Consider the following 17,855-nt stretch of genomic DNA (forward strand, 5'->3'; position numbering starts at 1 on the left):
AGAGTTAAGAGCCTGGAGGCTAGGAGACCAATTCAGAGGCAGTGAAGGTCTGGACTGGGGTTGTGGCTCTGGAAAACAAAAGGAATCATGATAATAATAGCTAACATTTATATAATACTTACTACGTGCAAGGTACTATGCTAGGTACTTTACGATTATGATCTCATTGGTTTCTCACAACAACCCGGGGAGATAGGTTCTAGTATTATCCCCATTTTACAGATGAGGAAATTGAGACAAACAGAGGTTAAGTGATTTACCCTGGGGCCACCCAGCTTGGAAGTCTAGTGCTCTATCCTGTCCAACAGCTAGCTGGATGAGAGAGATGTTTTGGAGGACAAAATTTGATTTAATTTGTGGGATGAGGGAGAGTAAAGAGCTGAGGGTGACAATAACATGAGGGACTAGGTGGTGAGACCCTGGACAGAAATAGGGAAGTTCAGAAGAGGGGTGAATTTCGGGGAGAAAATGGTGAGTTCTGTCTTAGAAATATTGAGTTGGAAGTGTCTACGGGACATCTGGTTTAAAGTGTTGAATGGGTAGTTGCTGCAACCCTGGAGCTCAGGAGAAAGACTAGGGCTGGATATATAGACCTGGAAATCATCTGCGTCGATATGGCACCAAGAGAAAATGTAGAAAGGGAAGAGAAGAGGACCTAGGACAAAGCCTCAGGATATCTGCCACAGTTAGGAGAAGGCATACAAACAATGGACCAGCAAAGGAGGCTGAGAAGAAACAGTTAGACAGGTGGGAAGAGAACCAGGAGACCAAAGGAAACCTTGAGAGGAAAGAGTGTCCAGGAGAAGATAGATGGTGGTCCTCTGTACCAAATACTGCAGAGTGGTTGGGAAGAATACTAAGTGGTGTAATGGATAGAGCACTGCACTTGAAATTAGGAAGGCTTGAGTTCGAATACTGCTTCAGACTCTCACTAGCCATGTGGCCCTGGGCAAGTGACTTTTAATAGTTCTCATCCTGTTTCCTCATCTTTAAAGCATGGACAATAATAGCATAAATTTCAGAGTGTTGTTGTAAGGATCAAATGAGAAGTAAAGTGTTTTGCAAACTTTAAAATGCTATATAAATGCTGTTGTAGAGGCTCCTGTTCAGTTGTGCATCAGACTAAATTCACTCAGGCCCTTTGCAGCTCAAGAATGCTGTGGTTCTTTAACCCTGTTAGACAAGTGGGAGAGTCAGACAAGACACAGAGGAGGTGGTGATGATGGCTGAGTAGAAACTTTAAGAGGGATCCAGCCCGGAGCAGGAAAAGGTTCTCAGAGAGAAGGAGGAGGGAAGAAGGAGCTGGATCAGGACAGGACAGGCAGCCCAACTGAAACTCCCCCTCTCCCAGCTCTTCAATCTTTTCCTTCCTCTCATCTCCTCCCAGAATGGATGAAGAGAAGCTTCAGTGTAGCACGCCCCCAGGAGGGGACCAGGCCAACGTCTCCATCAGCTTGTACATTGGGGATGCTCAGATCCCTACCCCTTGGCTCTTCCAGTATCGGAACAATCCCCAAATCTTCAGCATCTCCCCTAATTGCAGCTATCCGTGAGTCCCCATTTTTCACTTTATCTACTCTCCCTCTTCTCTTCTCTCCCCTCTCCTCCCTTAAATGAGAATCTGGGCTCCCAGTCCCTGAAAGGATACTGAGAGCTGATCAATGACTCCTGAGTCTAGGCTCATGCTTCCCTATGGGTTATGTCTTCCCAGGACCCCACAATCCTTTGGGTAGGCCCTAGTTCTCCCCTTGACTTGGGCATTCATAGGTACAATTGATTCCACCTCTCCTTCCTGGTTTTCAGAGTATTCATATGGGAGATGGGAGGGTAGAAAATAAAGTCTCCTTCTCTGACCTTCCCTAGTGGCTCCCGTATTACTATCCGGGGCCAGAATCTGGATGCCATCTGGCGGATGACTACCACCTTCACAGATGGGCACACAGAAATGGAGAACCTGGTGAGCAGGCCACTAGTACTTTCCTCTGAGATCTTTTCCTTTCCTTCCTTTCCACTTTAACATGTGTAAACCATGCTGGCCTTCAATCGCCATCCTAGGTAATGAGAAATGTTGCCAAGGCTATTCCCCAAAGATGGTCAAGTGGAGGGTGGGTGCCTCTCTACCTTTCCAGGGGCTAAGACCTCCCTTATATATTGGGTCAAGAGCTAGGTTTTTGACCAGCCCACAAGCCTCTCTATCCTTGGTCCTCAGGAATGCAACAGTACGACTCTCTCCACTGAACGTGTGTGCCTGGCTCCTGACTATACTAATCTGCCAGGCCCGGGGCAGGTACAGGGCAATCTGAGCATCGGTGGGGATGGCTCCATCCTCTACATCAGCCCCAACTTCCCATTCTACCCCAAGCCCCTACTCCATTCTCTGCCAGGTCCTCTGAAGATTGAGCAGGGCACTGTGGAAGTAAAGGTTGGTATGAGGGCTGGAGAATCGAAGCAGATGAGGCTTAAGTTCCTGGACCCTTGAGTCTTTGTTGTCTTGTTGTTGTTATTTGTCCTTCTTTCTCTACGAGGACTATGACATCAGGAAGGAGAGGTCGTGACTTGCAAGTGTATTGCATTTAAGTGAGGCAAGGCTGTGCAAAGTCACCAGCCTTACTCTCTCCTCCGGAGCCATGATATAAATCAGGATGACTGGAGACGGCCCCAGATGCAGTGGGAGGCCTTGGCCTTTTTAAGTTAAGCTCTTTCCCAGGTCTCAGTATGTCTGAGGCAACACCTATTCGGTGATTAAGGCTAGGTAAAAAAATGAGGCAAAGAATGGGTTCTTTTACCAAAAAAAAAATCAATCTGGGAGGCTCTCAGGGAGAGCCCTGGCCTACTGGGAATGGAAAGCCAATGGGAAGCAGAGAAGGAAGAAGGAACCAGAGGTGGCTTTGGGTAGAGCCAAATGGTTGTGGAGAAAAGGGGCTTGGTTGGAGAAGTAGGGTAGAAAACACATATTCTCATGCTCACAAGGGGATGGGATTCCCTGCAGTTTTTTGGACTGAGCGCTGTGGCCTCCTGCATGGATGTGAACATGACTGTGGGTGGCCAGAGTTGTCGGACCAACCTGAAGAATATCCCTGTGATCTGCTATATTCCTCCTACCCTGCACATCCCCCATCATGGAGTTCCCCTGAAGGTAGGGAGCTTTCTGGGCACCTAGGCTGAAGGATTGGGACTCTGGGGTCTCAGCCACTCTTTGTCTCTCTGAACCTCGGATTCCCAGTCCAAGGGTAGAACTGGAGAGCTATTTTCTAGGAGTATGGAGAGAACAATTGAGGCCTAAGCTCTTGAATACTGGGCTCCTAAACCCTGGACTCACCTCTACCATCTCGGATCTTCTACAACCTGGGAGGGAATGATTTTGCTCAGTAGCCCCAACAATGGGATCACGGCAAGTCTTGGGCAGCGTCATCAGGACATGGGGAAGGCACACTGGGGGAGTGGCATGGAGGCTTAAATTCTTCCCCCCCCATAATAACATAAGTTGAAATCCAGGGAAAATCCAGGGAAACCAGGGCTACAGTCCAAGTTACCAGTGGGCTAGCAATGGTTGGATGGTAAAGGTGGCCCAAAGGAGGGTCTTTGTGAAGGGGAGACCACTGGGAAGTGGGAAGTATTTCAGGGGCTAAGCCAAGGCTCGGTTCCCAGCCCAGGTGGTCTGAGCTGGGTCTGGTCGGTTCCTAGGTCTGCATTAATGGGCAATGTTGGCACGTTGGGGACGTGATACAACGCTCCCAGTTCCCACAAGTCTTCATCGTTGTGTTCTTAATCGTCGTCATCACGCTGGTGGTGTGCTTCCTATCCTTGGTGCTTTTCAGGTTGTGGAAGAAGAAGATTAAGAGGCAGGGTGAGTCTCTCTGTCTACCTCATCTTTGCCTCACCCTTACCTTTGTTCACCCCCCAACCCCCACCAATCTGGGAGACTGAACAGGTTTTGGGTGGCATCATCCCTACTGGTGCTCATGGGCCCGATGGAATGATGGTTTTAACTGTCTGGCCCCTATACTTTTGTGGTTCTGACATGGGTGGCAAAGGACAGAATTTAGACAGAAGGATAGGAATGGAAAAGGTAGATTTTGCCTCTGTGAGTAAAAACATCCCAATAGTTAGAGGCAGCGAGGTGGTGGAGCAGTAGATAGAGTGTTGGTCCTGGAGTCAGGAAGCCCTGACTTCAAATGTGGCCTCAGACATTCACTAGCTGGGCAAGTCACTTAACTTCTGTTTGCCTCAGCTTCCTCATCTGTAAAATGGGGATAATAATAGCACCTACCTTGCAGGGCTGTCGTGAGGATCAAATGAGATCACATTTGTGAAAAATGCTTAGTACAGTGCCTGGCACATAGTAGGCACTTAACAATGCTTGTAGGTACTTAGTAAGCAGTTAATAATGCTTGTTCCCTCCCAGAGAGGAATAAGCTGTCTCAGGAGGTGGTGAGTGGAGGTCTCCAAGCATTTGTTGGGCACATTATTAAAGAGATTCCTGCTTGGGTTCAGGTCGCCCTCGGAGGTGAGGTCCCTTTCAGCTCTTAGACTGAGTCTGAAGGAAGAGATCTCTAGTCTCACCCTGTTACACTCCCCATCTCCCTCTCCCCCCAGCCTAGATCTAAAAGTTCATGAAAGCCCCAGATTTGGGAGTCAGAAAAATTGCATTTTACTCTTGTCTCTGCCACTGACTCCAGGTAAATTTGGACAAGTCGCCTCCCCTATCTGGGACTTTGTTGCCTCATCTCTAAAATGAGAAGGTTGAACTGTATGATCTCCAAATTCTCTCTCAGCTCCGACATTTTATTTTGTTCTATGTTGTCAAGTCCCCTCCCAGGTCTGACATTCTGTGTTCTGGGTTCTGAGGCCCCTCTCACGTTAGACATTTTATGTTCTGGGTTTTAAGGTCCCTCCCAGGTTTGACAATCTGTGTTCTGCATTCTAAGATCTCAGCCAGCTCTGGGGTCCTGTTATTCTAAGTCTATGCCCTTGGGACCAGAATCTAACAATGGAAAATTATAATTCATGATAGCACCCATTATGCTGTGCATGATGACTCAGAAAACTTGCATGTCTATTATCAATCAATCAAAAAATTATTAAGTATCTACTGAGTGCAGAATGAATTTCTCCCCACTCGAATCCATCCTCCACACAGCTGCCAAAGTGCTCTTCTTAAAATGCAGGTCTGACTATGTCACCCTCCCCCCACCCCCCTAGTCCCCCACCCTGCCACTCAATAAATTCCAATGGCTCCCTATTACCACTAGCATAAAACATAATAAGCTCCTTTGTTTGGCATTCAGAGACCTTTACCACCTGGCCCCTTCTTTCCTTTCCAGTTTTCTCACACCTCTACTAACTCATGCAAAGGTCCATCCATACTGACTTACTTGCTTTTCCTCTCATGACCCTCTTATTTCTGCACCTTTGCATTGCTTGAGCCTCATGCCGGGAATGTTTTCCCTCCTCACTTCTAACCCTTAGAATCCCTGGCTTCCTTCAAGATTCAGCCCAAATGCCAACCTTATGCAGGTAGCCTTTCCCCACACCTCACTGTCCCCACCTGCTAGTGTCTGCTACCTACTTTGTGGATGTGTTGTATGTGACTTTTTATGTACACATTGTCTCTGCCATTAGAATGTAAGCTCGTTGAGGACAGGGACTGCTTTTGGCTTTTTCTTGGAATCCCCCAGTGCTTAGCACAATGCCTGGCACATAATAAGTGTTTAATAAATACTTGTTGATTGACAAGTTGGAGGAGATATACATTTAGGTAAGATATGGTTTATTTCCTCATGGAGTTTACGGTCTAGATAGGGGACAAGAAAAACAGATACATAGAGAACTTTGATACATGAGATGTAGCAAGTAAATCCCTCCCCACTGTTCCCAGGGCAATCCTGGGGCATATGCATAAGGAGGGATTAACACTGGATATGTGAATGAATACCTGTCCTAGTGCATAACTACAGTTAGATAGCTAGGGTGCAATATCTGGAAATCTCCATCATTTGTGCCTCCTGTGTAGAACTTTTTAGGATGATACAAGATACTTTTGGCAAAAAACACCAAGGGGATACTTTTGGCAAAAAACACCAAGGACTGGAGCAAGTGGTGACCCTAGAGTGTGTTCTGAGCCCCAACATCTTTGGTAGCAGGTCTGGAGAAGTTCAATGTCAGAGACTTTCCAATGTCGGGAGAGTAGAAGGGTTATCTAAGGAAGAAACCCAGCATGAAGTGTTTTCATTGTATGAATGAGATGCAGCATGTGCACAGGGGACCCTGCTCACCACCCACCTCCTTTTTGAGAACAATTCTAGAAAATCTCTTTCTCAGAGATGAAGGACACTCAGGAACCACTCAGAAGAATGGTATCATCCTGAGGCCCCATAGTCCATATCCCTCCCTAAGCTGGTGGTATAGAAAATTTGATCATTGCCAAATAACCAGAAGGGGAGAAGGAGGGGAAGAAGACCTAGCCCAGACTGCCTGGCACATTTTGGCAATTGCTGGGATGAGAAAAGTGACATGGACTTGATAACTTGCCTTATGCACCCTGCAGGACTCTTACGTCACACACTAATTCCTGCCTGGATAACCTGGGAAGCAGTTTTGTACCAGAAGATCAATGATCACTGGAAGCCAATTGCATTTGCCAATGGACAGGGAGAGCTGTTTTCCCATGCATAAATTGGTGTGATTGGCTTTGAAGAGGACTGTCTCTAAAATGTTTTGGGACTATTTGTACAGAGCTAATTTCAGATAAGAACAGAAAACAACTTGTTGACCTATATTCTGACAAGTGCTCATTTGGATGCCACCAGCTGTGGCCCCAGCCATTTCTGAGTTTGGTGTGCATTATTTGACAGGAAGAACCAATGTGAATGTAGATGCCCCATCCCATGAATCCTCATGGATCAGAAATGACAATTATCTGGATGGTGGGGGCTGCTGATGTTGGTCTGTGACAAGAGGAAACAGGACCCCTAACAGACAGAAGCAGGGCAAAGAACCAGAGACTTCCTCTGGAGAGTGTACAGTTGGTGGAAGCAAAGTTTATAGCTTTGGGCCAGGCCTTCTAGCTCGATATGAAATGAATGACAGCCGGTAAACCCAGCTAAAAGAGAATGGGTTTTTGAGTAATGGTGACCGCCAGTGATCAGAGCTAACACCTGCGAAGGTATACACCCGTTGTAGAAGTGGTAGCTGTTGGAACTCTACCATGAGGTTATATATCAGAAGATAAGCAATCCTACATAGGATGTGTGACATTGGGCAAATCATTTCACCTCCCTTGGCTTCAATGAAGGAGCTGGGCCGGTTGACCTCTGAGACCCCTTCTAGCTAAGATCCTGTGATACTATGTGAGAAGGCAATTAGCCCTATCTAAGCCTGCCAGTCCATGGCTATGAAAGTCCCCCTGGGTGATTATGGGCACCCCAAGCCAAGAGGATCTCTGAATCTGGCACAAAATGGTTCTGTGGGCTCCAAAAGGGAACAGAAATGCACAGGAAGTATGAAATCTGTGTACCTGGAGCGTTCAAAGGAAAGTACAACTAGGGATGTGAGCTGTTTACCTGGGGAATATAAGCAAGCATAGGCTTGTGAAGCCAAGATTGGTTTTTCATCTCTGGAAGGGGCCCAAAATAACATTCAGCACAGTTCATTTCAATGGTAGCTGTGTCCTAAGAGTGACAGGCTGATCCCCCTGTTGGATGCAGGCATAGCTGCCCAACCAGCAGCCACTATGATTTCCATAGTTGCCAAAGTAGGATGGGGGAAGTCTATCTCAGTATATGCCTTCTCTGCCAACATGTATTTCTACCAAGATTGAGATTCTGAGATTATGTTGCTCAAAGATATGCTTAGCCTGGAAGAAATGAAGAAATCTAGCATTATGTTATGGCATCCATCTCCCAGGGGTTCTTCAACCTGAGCATTTTAATTGTGCCCTGCTGAATCTGCTATGGCCACTGAGGCATCAGTGGACTCAGTGTGTGGCTTTTCTAAAGCATGTCTACAATGCCACCAGGAAAGATGCCAAAACCTTTATTCCATACACCTGGAAGTACAGGGGAGAGCCAACTGCTGGGATCTGTGCTTTGGAGTCTCTGAGGATAGGAAAGGTAGAGAGACGAATGTCTAGTGAGTCACTCGATCGGATGACCAACTGACAGAGAGAGAACCCTATCGTCTAGTCGTGGCCTCAGCTCAGAAGAGCCAGGAGAAGAACACACAATAACATAAGGCCTGGGTTTACTGGCAAGGGATTAGATTCCTGCTATGAAATCTTTTTAGTGTCCCAGGAAAACACAAAATAGCAGAGTAGTAAAGAACCACCCCATAAAAAGGAGACTTAGGTAGTTTGCTGGTCTAGAAAATCTCCCCAGAGAATGGCTGGGGCCCTTTGAAGATGATACATCCCAACCTCCAGTTGCCTAGGGCTCCCTCTTAGTCAATAAAGGGATCTAAATATGGAAGGGACATAAGAGGTCGTCTAAGTTCAACTTTTTCTTACAGAAGAAGAAACCGAGGCCCAAAGAGGTACAGGTGCTAATTAGCACAGCTAGGGTTTGAACCCCAGTCCCTTGGCTCCAAATCTCCTACTTTCTTCACCACTGTCACACTGTCTCCCGGTTGCTAATGAGTTCTTGGGATTTGACTCATATGTTCCTGATTGACAACTAAGTAGCTCCTTCCTTTTCCCCTCTTAGAGAAAGAGAAAAAAAAAAAAGAACAGGCCTCATTATCATTTTGTGCTTATATGTTGGGGGGAAATGCCTTAATCGATGCAACCCTCAGTTCATCTTTAAAAGACTGCCCCTTTCCCTCACTGGCAGGGAAGGTGGGTTATTTCTTTTTTTACAAATGGGTAGACTGATGCCCAGAGAGATATGGCTTAATTAAGGCTGTACATGGAGTTTGTAATGTAGCCTGGACTAAAATCTAAGTCTTTTGCCTCCCAGCACGCCCCTCTGGGGTGGAAAGCCCTGCACCACTGGTTGGGGGTAGTGGTGCACTGTTGTTAGTATAGCTCTGAGAGGGGTTGTTGCTCTCACAGAAATCTCTCTTTACATGGACCCACCAGGGTCTCTGGACAGGAATCATCAAGCTGTCTCCCTGCCCCTGCTCCGATCAGGCTCTGATTACAGGAACGGCATTGGTAAGTAATAACAAGGAGTGGGGTGGCAGGGGGCCTGCTCCCTCAGCCCCTTATTATTTCCCTTCCTCTTCACTTCTCTGCAGCCCTCAGCCCCACAGGAGAACCTGGCCATCTTCAGGTTACATCATCCACAGGCAACAGCAGTACTTCTGGGATTCCCCTCCTTAGGGTGAAGTCCATCTGTGTGGGGGAACTGAGTTCAGACCTCCTGACTGAGGTGAAAGATGTCCTCATTCCCCCAGAGCGGATCCTTACACATGAGGACCAAATCATTGGCAAAGGTGTGAGCTGACAAGGATGTCTTGTGGTCTGGTCAGGGTAGGGGTTTGAGCCAGGGGAAGGGAATGGAATGGGATGGGATGGTGACTAAGTCAACAGCTGGGAAGGCCATCTTGTAGGTGGAGGCCAGGCCAAGGGCTCAAGGTTGGGGGAATGGAAATGTTGGACTCTTTGCGGGGGGGGGGTGGCATGAGGACTTAGGGCAGGGGGATAGGGTTGGGCCTCAGAGCCCAGGGGAATGGGAAGGGGCTAAAGCCAGGTCCTTTCTGGTACCTTGAGAAGCTTTTCTCCTGCCCTTGGCCTCTCCCAACCTCACTAGGATCCCCTCTGTTCTCCATGCCCAGGCCACTTTGGAATTGTCTACCATGGGGAATATGTGGACTCTTCCCAGAATCGGATCCATTGTGCCATCAAATCACTGAATCGTGAGTATGCTCAGGGTGTGTGTGTGTGTGTGTGTGTGTGTGTCCAGTTGGGTGGTGCTTGGGTCAGCCCGTCTGGAATCCCTTTGACTTTGCAGTCAGGTCTTTACTTGATACCCAGTGGAGAGAGGAATGGAGGGGGCGGGGAAGATTATTAGGGGAGGAAGAAGGGACCACATCTTCTCCTCTTGCTGTGCAGGGGAAGAAGCCCTGGACTTGGAGTCACCCGGCCTGGGTCACCTTGGGCAAGTCTCTACCTCTCTCGGGGGCCTTAGTTTCCCCCTCTGTAAAATGGGCATAATACCCCATCTCCAGAGTCTGTGACACTCCAATCCTTTCCGTCTTTGAGGGAGCAGAGCAGACGTTTAGGTGAATGCTTGTTTTGGGGGAGGGGGGCTGGTCCTCTCTGACCTCCCTTGGTGGAGAGCCTCCCTGAGCAGGGCCTCAGCTGGATTGAGAGCTTGAGTGTTCTGCAGGTATCACAGAGATGGAGGAGGTGGAAGAGTTCCTGAGGGAGGGCCTGCTTATGCGCAGCTTCTGTCACCAGCACGTCCTGTCCCTTATTGGCATCCTGCTGCCCCCTGAGGGCCTCCCCCGAGTGGTGCTGCCCTACATGAAACACGGGGACCTGCGACACTTCATCCGTTCCCCCAAAAGGGTGAGTGACCTCCAGACCACCACCAGCCTTCCTTCTGAAATGATTGTTGCGGCTCCTCCCAGTCAGTCCTAGACGCTGTGACCCCTGAGGTTATAGGCCTCAGCCTCCATCCACCTGAGGCCAAGAGGGCCATGGCTCCCTGGCCAGAGCCCAGGTTCTCTTCTTCCAAGGCCCTAGGGAAAAGCCTACAGCTCTGCCCTAGGGCTCCTTTCTGACCTGATGTAGGACCTCAACTCTAACCAACAGCTTCCCCTACTTGCCCAAGGTCTCCAACACATGCTATAGGCCTTGGGGTCTTCCCCCACTCAACCTCTCCATGCACAGCCCTTTGAGGGTCTGTTTCTCCCTAAACTTCACCATACAGTCATCCTGCTGCCCAGGCCATCTCTAAGAGGCAAAGCAAAAGGCAAAGTCTCTGAGCATCCTAGGAGAACCTGGCCCTAATACTACACCTTTCTACCCAGTGACTGCTGTGATGTCTTTTCAGAACCCCACAGTGAAGGATCTCATTGGCTTCGGGTTGCAGGTGGCCCGAGGCATGGCCTACCTGGCTGAGAAGAAATTTGTTCATAGGGATCTCGCAGCTCGGAATTGCATGTGAGGAGCCAGGTTGGGGAATTACCAGGAGAGACAAGGGGGCAACCAAGCCAAGGCAGAGAGAACCGAGGGGCAGGACTTGAGCCAGGGAGTCTTAATATGGTGCCAAGGAAAAGTGGCTGGATTCCAGGGACACCAGCCCCCATCCCAGCAATAACTCGATGTGAGATCTTAGGAAGATCTCCTCTCTGACTCCCTTATGTAGAACCAGGAGCAAGGTGGGAGTGGACAGGGTCTCAAAGGTCCCTTCAAATCTCCAAGAAGTTTTGCTGATATGGAGGATTGAACCCTGGCTCTGCCACATATTCACTGTGTGACCTTGATCAAGTCACATCCCTTCTCTAAACCTCAGTTCTTCTAACAGTAAAATGAAGGAGTTGAACTAAGTTACCTCCCAGTTCTGTGGTTCCATTCCAGGGAACCTGACCCAAGCCAGCCATAGTTGGGGAGGGAGAGAGGCCAGCCCCAGTCCCTATACTAAAACACTAGGGGCCCCTGTCCCCTATCTCCCCAGGCTGGATGAGACATTTACAGTAAAGGTGGCTGACTTTGGCCTAGCCCGAGACATCTTAGACAAGGAGTACTACAGCATCAGAAGGCACCGTCATGCCCGGCTACCAGTCAAATGGATGGCCCTGGAGAGTCTGCAGACATACAAATTCACTACCAAATCAGATGTGGTAAGAAGTGGGATGGACTGTGCCTCCTCTCAGCCTGGTACAATCCTACGTGTTTGACTTTGAGCAAGTGACCCTTCCCTTCCTTCCTCAGTTTCTTCACCTGCAAAATGAAGGGTTTAGACTAGATGGGCCCCAAGATCCCTTTCAGCTCTGCATCTGTGGTCCTCCCAGATCCATCTACCTCAACCGAGGGGCCATACCACCGAATCTCATTTCTCTTTGCTAATTACTGGCAGTGTGATCTTGGGTAAATTACTAAACCCTCTGGCCTTCGTTGTCCCTTTTATAGAATGACTAGTGGATCTCTGAGGTCCTTTCCAGCTGTAAATCCTTTGCTTTATTTTGGCACTGGCTATCCCCACATCGTGGCTAAGCTAAAAATGGTGACGGGAGCGTCGCCTACCTTTGCATCCTTAAGAGTGCTTTCTTTCCAGCAGCCTTATGAGCTCTGGTTGGGAGGTACAGGTGATGGTACCCTGATTTTGTAGCTGATGCTCAGAAAAGTACATTGGCGTTCAAGGTCACCCAGTTAATCAGTGGCAGAGTCAGGGTGATAATACTTGGTCACTTGATGCTTGGCAAACACCGCAGTGCTCTAGAATGAGTCATTATTGTTATGAATATGAATATTATACAGTTGCCACAGACAGTCCTCAAGGTGACTCACCTCCTCCCTTCTTGTCTCCCACGGGCAGATAATCAGGGATTGATTCTGGAACCCACATGCTATCATTCCTAGGCCTCGGTTTCTCCTCTCTGTCAAGTAGGGACTGTTTCACTGTAAGGAGTCTGGGTGGAAGAGCAAAAGCAAAGGCTTCGGTAGGATAGTTTTGGGGGATGGAATTTGAGGATCCAGGGGGAGGAGAGAAAGAAACGTAGAGGGCCACTTAAAGGTTATAAGGCCTGTCGTAAGCCTGGGGAACACCTCATCTATAGCCAGGGGATCCCGTGGGGAGCTCGGAGGACCCTTTTCAGCCTGCAGAGTCAGACAATAGTTGAAGTGGCTATCCACTGACTCTCCTAATACTCTGTCCTCTTCATCCCCAGTGGTCCTTTGGGGTCCTACTTTGGGAGCTGATGACTCGAGGGGCATCCCCATATCCCAACATCGACCCCTTTGACATTACCCATTTCCTGGCACAGGGCCGACGCCTACCCCAGCCTGAGTACTGTCCTGACGCCCTGTGAGTACCAGGAGGGCACTAGGGATGTGGGGCACAGTTCACTCGAGGGAAGAGGGGATGGGGCTGATGCTACTGGGCTGGGAGTCAGAATACCCAGGTCTCTCTAGGTTTCCGTTTCCTCCTGGGTTGGACTAGAAAAAGTCCCTTTCAGCTCTAAACTCGACACCCCCTAGATGATTCTAATGCTCTTCTTTGGAGTCAGAGATTTATAGATCAGAACCAGAAGGGCCTTTAGGGACCACCTGGTCACCTCATTTAATAGAGGAGGAGATGAGGCCCAGAAGAATCCTTGCTCAAGGTCATATAGCCTGATTGATAGATCAGGATTCAAAATGAGGCCTCATGTCATAGAGTGGGAAGATAGACCATTAGCCTGGGAGATGAGACGCTTGGAATTTAACCCGGCTCTGCCCTAAATTAATATGACCTTGAGTGATTCTTTTCCTATCTTGTAGCCTCAGTTTTCCCCTTTGTAAAAAGAAAGAGGGTGGGACTGGTTGATGCATAAGAACCCCATCAAGATCTGGTATTTAGTTAGTCTTACTTGGGTTGGGGCCTGGGCTCAGGGAGAAGATGCACTTGTCAAGATGGGGTAGGAGGCTTCGATTGGGAGGGATGGCAATTGTGTGGGCCAATCTCCTTCCTCCTCTGCCAGGTATAAAGTGATGCTCCAGTGCTGGGATCCTGTCCCCTCAGAGCGGCCAGCCTTTGGGGTGCTGGTGAGGGAGGTGGAGTGTGTCTCGGCCTCCCTACGGGGTGAACATTACGTCAACTTGCACAGTGGCTACGTGAACCTGGAGTGTGGCCCTATCCTGCCTCCCTGCCCCAGCTCTGAAGATGAGCTGGACCAGAGTGAGGAGGAAGAGGCAGAACCTGAGGGCTCAGGGAAGAATGCTGAAGCAAAGGAGGCTTACGAGCGAAGGGGGGGTCCCCGGCCGCTCTCGGCCCCTCCCCTCACTTTCCACACGCCGGAGAGCTCTTCATGACAACAGCTGTTGGGAAGGATGATGTCTGAGTCGGGACAAGGACTTCCCCAAAAGGAGGAGACAGCCTGGATCTGGGAGCCCAGCCTGGGAACGCAGAGTGGGCAGCTCAGGGAAACTGGGTGAAGAGAGAGCAGGGCCTACAAAAAGAGCCCCTGGCCTGGCCCACGGTTGGCTCTCCCACTCAAGGCTCCTTTGCTCTTGGTGCTCAGGGAGAAATGCAAACAAAACATTTCAAGGCCCTTTGTGGCTGCTGTCCATGTTCAGGAGCCCTGGCCCAGCTCCTTGCTTATAATCCTGGTTATTAAGGGACAGGGAAGGTCATCCATCCCCTCCTTCCCTCTGAGGAAAGAACAGGGACATGACCCTTTTCAAATGGTGTGAAAACCGAGGCACAGAGCTGTCGTTCACCAGCTCTAGTACCTACAGAGGAGCAGGGGTAAAGCACAGGCCCCCTATCTCCCTTCTTGTCTCTGATAGGAGGAGGGGCGTGAATGGCAAGGAGAAGGCGGTCCCTGGGTTGTAATCACCACCTCATTTCTTTGGAGACCTTTTTATACGTCCAACCAGCCTGGGGAAGGGCTAGCCTTAGAGGGTGTTTGAGAGTCCTTCCTGGCCCCAAGTAGCTCCTCCCACCGCTGCCTGAATTTCCACCATTATAGTTTCATTCATTTGAAGTTATGCGGTGCCCTCCCTTGGCCTTTCTTTGAAAATACAGATTGTTCTGGAGTCCACCTTCTGCAGGAATAATCCTTCCCCAGTCCTCCTTAATCTGAGTGTCCTCCCTCTGATACCACTCTCCTGTTTATCCTGTCTCTGTCTTGTTTGTATATATATGTGTCCACATGTTGTCTCCGTCATTAAATTATGAGTTCCTTGGGAGTGGGGACTGGTTTTTGTTTGTTTTTTGTTTGCTTGCTTGGCTTTTTTGCCTCTCTTTGCCTCCCTAGTGACTCCATTCCACTGCATCCTCCCATTCACTTGGCCACTACTTGGAATGAAGCAGGTTAGGAGCTGCCTTCTCCCCCAACAAGAGGGACGTGGGCAACAGGAAGAGAAGAAGGGGAGGCAGGTGAGTGGTGCAGTGGATACAGCACTGGCCCTGAAGTCAGGAGGACCTGAGTTCAAATCCAGTCTCAGACCAAACACTTGACACTTAACTAGCTGTGTGACCCTGGGCAAGTCACTTAACCCCAATTGCCTAAAAATAAAAATAAAAATAATAATAATAATAATAATAATAAAATAAAAAAAGAAGGGAGCCTGGGAGGATGCTGGCAATAACATTGGCCTTCGGAGTCAGAAGGCCTGGATTAAAGACTTTGGCTCTGCCATTTGTACAGTCTTGAACCAGGCCCTCCTCTGGGTCTCACTTTCTTCCTCTGCGAAGTCAGGGGGTGGACTAGAGGAACTGAAGTGGCCACTTCCACCTCTGACATGCAGTGTTCTTGGTGCCCCTCCCATTCTGACATTTTGGGATTCTGGACCTGGGGCCCATAGGATGCTGACTATCGGCCCTCCTCCCCCGGCTAAGTCTGGGCATCAGTCTGTGGTTCCCTAGCCTAGGCACCATACCCCAGTTCTGTCCACACAGAGTCTCAGCTGAGTTGGGGGAGGCAGAGGCTGAGAAGCTGTAGGGAGGGGGGCCTGGGAGAGGAAGGAGGAGGGTGAGGGTGAGCCATCCATTGTAACTAAGGCATTCAGACTTCTATTTATACCAGCCTCAAGGCCATCAGCGCAGCAGGCCAGGCGGGGACTGGGGGCCCATGAATGGCTGCTTTCCCCAGAAGGGTCTGCTGGGGAAACGGGGGAGGGAGGTTTTCAGGCTGGCTGGTGAGGCAGAGAAGGCTATAACTGGAAAATATAAAAAGCATGGAGCTCTCCTCTTCTTCCCTTCATCCTGCTTGCCCCATCGCCACACCAGACCTATTTCAGAAAGTCTACTATTCACTTATAAAACATCTCCTGCTGGGCTGGACCCCCTGGCTCTCTCATCCCTGGCACAGCCTGGCTGTTTCTCAGAAGCTGTCTGGGTAGAGACAATGTCTCAGGATCAGCTGTGTCTTCCCCCGTCTCCACACCCCATACCTTGGGTTTCCTCTGTGTTAACCTGTTTTGATTGACAGTAAGCAAAAAACCCAGAAGAAAGAAAACTTCAGTTTCCCCATCTGTAAAATGAAAGCACTGGGGGACTTGATCTCTAAGGTCCTTCCTAGCTGCAAAAGTCTGATTCTATTATCCTAGTTAACCAGGGGGCATTGCCCTAGTCACAGGTTATATATAAGAAGACCCCCAGACTCTTTGTCAATAGGGTGTGGGGTCTGAACTCCTGCAGGAGGAGTGAAGTGCATTGAACCATCCACAGTTCCTGGCTGAAACCCTTCCTTGTGAGATCATTGGCATTTTGGAGACAGTTGGTAGGACAGAGGTTTGTTCTGTAACCAGGGTCAGGGCCTAGGCTGTCCTCAGCAGTGAACAAACCCTTCACTGACAGAGACTTAGGTCTCAACCTGGCTTAACAGCTGGTGAGGCTGACAAATCAAAGAGGGAAAAGTGGGAGTGACATAAACTCAGCTGTCCAAGTGATCTTCCTCAACCAAAGGTCTGACCAGGTGACTCCCCTACTTAATAAACTCCAGTAGCTCCCTATTACCTCCAGGATCAATTATAAAATCCTCCATCTTGGAAAGCTCTTCCTAACCTGGCTCCTCCCCAACTCTCCAGTCTTCTTACACCTTACTCCCCAGTGGACTCTGCCATCCAGCAACACTGGTCTCTGTGATTGTTTCTTGAACTCAACACTCCATCTCTAGAGTGGCAACATTTTCTCTGGCTGTTCCCCAGGCCTGGAACTCTCTCCCTCCTCATTTCTGCTTCCTGCCTTCCCTGGCTTTCTTCAAGTCTCAGCTAGCATCCCATCTTCTGTACCAAGAATCCTTTCCCAGTCCTCCTTAATTTTAGTGTCTTCACTCTGAAACTATCCCCAACTTATCCTGTCTTGATCTTGTTTGTATATGTTTGTTTGCATGCTGTCTCCTCCATTAGACCAGGAGCAGCTGGTTCCTTGGGAGCAGGGACTGTTTGGCCATTTTTTTTTTTTGCCTCTCTTTGTATCCCTAGAGACTCCACGGCACCACACCCTCCCATCCTGGCTCCAGGAACCAAATGGCTTCTTGCCCACTTTTGATCATGAGGGACTTTGGGTTAGACCATCTGCCTTTCTCGATCTCAGCCCAAAGAGAATTCCTTTTTTCATTCTGGGCTTCTTTGGGGATATCAGGAAGGAGGCAGAGTGAGACATAGGATTTTAGGCTAAGGCATTTGGGACCCAAGCTTGGGCTCTAGTGCTGGGGCTCTGACCCTTAAGCTTTGTCTGCTCATGCCTGGGAAGGGTGTGGAATTTTCCAAAGCCTTTTCTAGACAGTGTATAGTGTGCTGAATTTGGAGTCAGGAGGACCTACATTCAAATCCCATCTCTGACACTTAATAGCTATTGCTTTCAGGTCAGAGAAGCACTTTACTAATATCTCATTTGATCCTCACAATGACCTTGTGAGTCATTATTATTATATTATTATTATCTACATTTTACAGTTGGAGAAACTAAGGCAGTCAGAGGTCAAGTGACTTGCCCAGGGTCACCCAGCTAATAAATGTCTGAGGCTAGATTTAATCCTGGCCCAATATTTCATCCATTGCATCAACTAGTTACTTAGAAATAATGTCTACAAAACACTTTCAAAACCTTTAAGTCAGTATATAAATTGTCAAGGGCAGCTAGGTGGCATAGTGGATAGAATGCCAGGCCTGGAGTCAAGAAGATCAGTCTTCCTGAGTTCAAATCTGACCTCAGGTGCTTACTAGCAGGGTGACCCCAGGCAAGTCACTTCACCCTGTTTGCCTC

The 17,855-nt window shown here is 48.9% G+C and overlaps 1 protein-coding gene across 1 annotated transcript in view; it reads left to right on the plus strand.

Moving 5' to 3' along the window:
- The window catches only part of MST1R (macrophage stimulating 1 receptor), a 32,002-nt gene extending 17,169 nt beyond the window's left edge, over positions 1-14,833 (plus strand). Inside the window, 13 exon segments of the mRNA XM_020999111.2 lie at positions 1,388-1,549; positions 1,864-1,957; positions 2,210-2,422; positions 2,990-3,136; positions 3,685-3,847; positions 9,047-9,148; positions 9,232-9,429; positions 9,772-9,852; positions 10,326-10,507; positions 10,995-11,104; positions 11,619-11,784; positions 12,832-12,968; positions 13,624-14,833. Coding sequence (XP_020854770.1) covers positions 1,388-1,549; positions 1,864-1,957; positions 2,210-2,422; positions 2,990-3,136; positions 3,685-3,847; positions 9,047-9,148; positions 9,232-9,429; positions 9,772-9,852; positions 10,326-10,507; positions 10,995-11,104; positions 11,619-11,784; positions 12,832-12,968; positions 13,624-13,954 — 2,086 coding nt within the window. The 3' untranslated portion in view covers positions 13,955-14,833.
- Positions 14,834-17,855: the final 3,022 nt, after the last annotated feature.

Source organism: Phascolarctos cinereus, unplaced genomic scaffold, assembly GCF_003287225.1.
Source record: "Phascolarctos cinereus isolate Bilbo 61053 unplaced genomic scaffold, phaCin_HiC Scaffold_4;HRSCAF=312, whole genome shotgun sequence".
In the NCBI taxonomy this organism is placed as follows: domain Eukaryota; kingdom Metazoa; phylum Chordata; class Mammalia; order Diprotodontia; family Phascolarctidae; genus Phascolarctos; species Phascolarctos cinereus.